We start from the raw sequence: 2743 nt of genomic DNA on the forward strand, positions 1-2743 counted from the left end.
CCTTTCACAGCACGCACGGCGCTATTCGTGGCGGTTTCGGCGTTGTGTGGCGTTAGAGAGATGGGGACGTTTTCAGAGGTGCCTGGCTCGGGGTGTGCTTGCGTTCGGAGAAGTCTTCGCTGGACAAAAGCGGTTAAGAGGAAGCGAAGGAACGGTGGAGGTAAAGGGAGGGTGGAAAGTGGGTGTGAAGGAGAAGGTGGGAGTCAGAGGAGCAGGCAAGGTATCTGTCTGGACAGGAAAAATGCAATTGCTGAGCTTAGACTCAGTTTTTTTCAGAGGTGCCTGGCTCGGGGTGTGCTTGCGTTCGGAGAAGTCTTCGCTGGACAAAAGCGGTTAAGAGGAAGCGAAGGAACGGTGGAGGTAAAGGGAGGGTGGAAAGTGGGTGTGAAGGAGAAGGTGGGAGTCAGAGGAGCAGGCAAGGTATCTGTCTGGACAGGAAAAATGCAATTGCTGAGCTTAGACTCAGTTTTAAACCGTGTGAGTGAACCTGTGGAGCTGCTGTCAGTTCTAGAAAAACCTCTTGCGAACCCATGCTTTGGTACAGAGTAAACAGAATCACCTTCTTCATGAGAAAATCCGTGACTCAGATGGGTATTTCTGAGCAGTTACCATTGCGCTTATGTTCTGCTGGTCTGCAAAGAGAGTTTTACCCAGAGAACTGGAAGCTGTTCACTGGGCCAGCTGCAGAGGGTTACCAGCTGTGCTTTGAAGCCTGGGGAGACGACTAGTAAGCTTTCTTGACATCTCTTGTCATGCTTTTCCTTGGTGCTAGCTGGCGGTGGCACAGGGACCCCAAATATCCTCAAGACAGTGACAGTAATGCTGGTCAGGATGAGAGGCCAGGGGCACTTCCGAGCTCTCCAGATCCCCCTTCCCTCCATCCCTTCTGGTTTTGGCTGCTCGACTGACACAGTTTCTGGGTCTCGTTGTTTCACCTAACTAGTTTCTGCAAGAAAACACTTTGTGACCGGTGCCCCTAGTTTGTATTTAGAAAGGTGAAACCAAGAATTAAGCATGAATCCCTGGAAAAAAAATAATGTGATAGGGACAGCTGCGGTGTAGGACTTTGTCAAAAGTGTTTGCACCCCAGAGTTCTGGCGATTTCTCATCTTCAGTTGACTTAAAAATGGAAATTCTCAGGTTATATTTGTAGTGAAGGCTGGGCTACAATAGAGGATTTAACAGCTTTAAATGCAGTCTGTCTGTATTTTGTATGCTGAATATTTATTTTCTACATACATGATAGTAGATGATTGTGTTTCTCCTGCTGCCTAACATGGTCTGTCCCATTCTTTTAATCAGAAGAAAAACCCCTTCGCTTTATCTTATGTTAGTATCAGAAAAGTCACTGATGAAACGGGTGTTTTATTTTCTAGGATGGACTGTAAGGAGAGCTGAGAAATGAGATGGACTTACCATGAAAGACCTGAAGCTCTTGTAACACGCATCATCAGTGAGCTGCAGATGAGCACGGCACACGCCTCGGAGGATGGACTGGGACTCTGAGAATAACATTTGTGACACAGGTGAGAAGCATTCAAATTATGCCAGGAAGAGCACTAAGCAGGTGGACCACACATCTAGCTTTCAGGAGGAGGTAGACATGAGTTGCTCACAGACATGCAGTCCTCTTTGCAGCTCTGCTGGACCTTCAGGTAAGCAGGAGCTTCCTGCAGAGCTGTGGGGTGAAGACAAAGAAACCTGTGAGACCTACTCCCAGAAACAAGGCGAGAATGCAGCCAGGGTGTTTGTCCCCTCCGGTACCAACTTTGACCTGCAGTGTGAAGATAAAGACTTAGAGCAGCGTTCCTCTGAGCGGTCCAAGAAACCACGGAGGAGCCTACGTGACAGTAACATGAACGCCGTTCTTGCTGATGTGTTTGATGAGGACCTGGAGCCTGTCTCCGAGGAGGCTTTGCCGTATCGGTGCAAGAAGTGTGGTTCTTCTTTCCAGGGTACGAGCGAGCTGCAGGAACATAAGCGAACTCACCTTGTGGAAAACTCATACCGATGTCCCGTCTGCGCCAAAGAGTTCTTCCGGGCGGCGAATTTGCGAATGCACAAGCTCATCCATTCGAGTGACAGGCCGCACAAATGCCCGGAGTGTGACAAGGGTTTCATTCGCACGGCCGATGTCTGGAGGCACCTACGCAGCGTGCACAAGATAGAGCGCTCCATGGTGATCCTGGGAAACGGCATGGCGAGGAACCCCTGGTCCATCGTGCGCCACAACCAACACGCCGTCGAGTGCCCCGACCAGCCTTGCGCTGAAAACCGGAAGTCTGAGGAGGATGACTACAAACCTCACGCCTGCCCGACGTGCGGCAAAAGTTTCGACAAGCCCAACCTCCTTTCCAAACACAAAGTGATCCACCGGCAGGACAAGCCCTACAAGTGTCAGGAGTGCGGCATGGCGTTCGTCCAGCTGCTCAGGCTGAAAAGACACCAGCAGACTCACTCCGGGGAGCGACCCTTCTACTGCGAGGAGTGCGGGGGGACGTTCACGCGGCTGGCGTCGCTCCAGCGCCATTACCGCATCCACACCGGAGAGAAGCCCTACTCTTGCAGCTACTGCGGCCATTCCTTCACCGAGTCGGGTACCCTGCGGAGGCACGAGCGCACGCACAAACTGGACAAATCTTAATTCTCGGTTCGTTCGTGATCGCGCTCTCCTTGGCGGCTTCTTACCTGAGCAGGCGGGCTCAGCGGCGCTGGAGAAAGCACTCCAGAGCACATGCTCTGG

The 2743-nt window shown here is 51.6% G+C and overlaps 1 protein-coding gene across 1 annotated transcript; it reads left to right on the forward strand.

The window, feature by feature from the left end:
• Nucleotides 1-1489: 1489 nt before the first annotated feature.
• Nucleotides 1490-2644, forward strand: LOC104275564 (zinc finger protein 436-like). The gene is made up of 2 exons (XM_009871553.1): nucleotides 1490-1526; nucleotides 1656-2644. The coding sequence occupies exons 1-2, from the start codon at nucleotides 1490-1492 to the stop codon at nucleotides 2642-2644; spliced, it is 1026 nt and encodes a 341-aa protein (XP_009869855.1).
• The last annotated feature ends 99 nt before the right edge of the window (nucleotides 2645-2743 follow it).

The sequence above is a fragment of the Apaloderma vittatum genome, unplaced genomic scaffold, assembly GCF_000703405.1.
Source record: "Apaloderma vittatum isolate BGI_N311 unplaced genomic scaffold, ASM70340v1 scaffold36746, whole genome shotgun sequence".
NCBI classification, from domain to species: Eukaryota; Metazoa; Chordata; class Aves; order Trogoniformes; family Trogonidae; genus Apaloderma; species Apaloderma vittatum.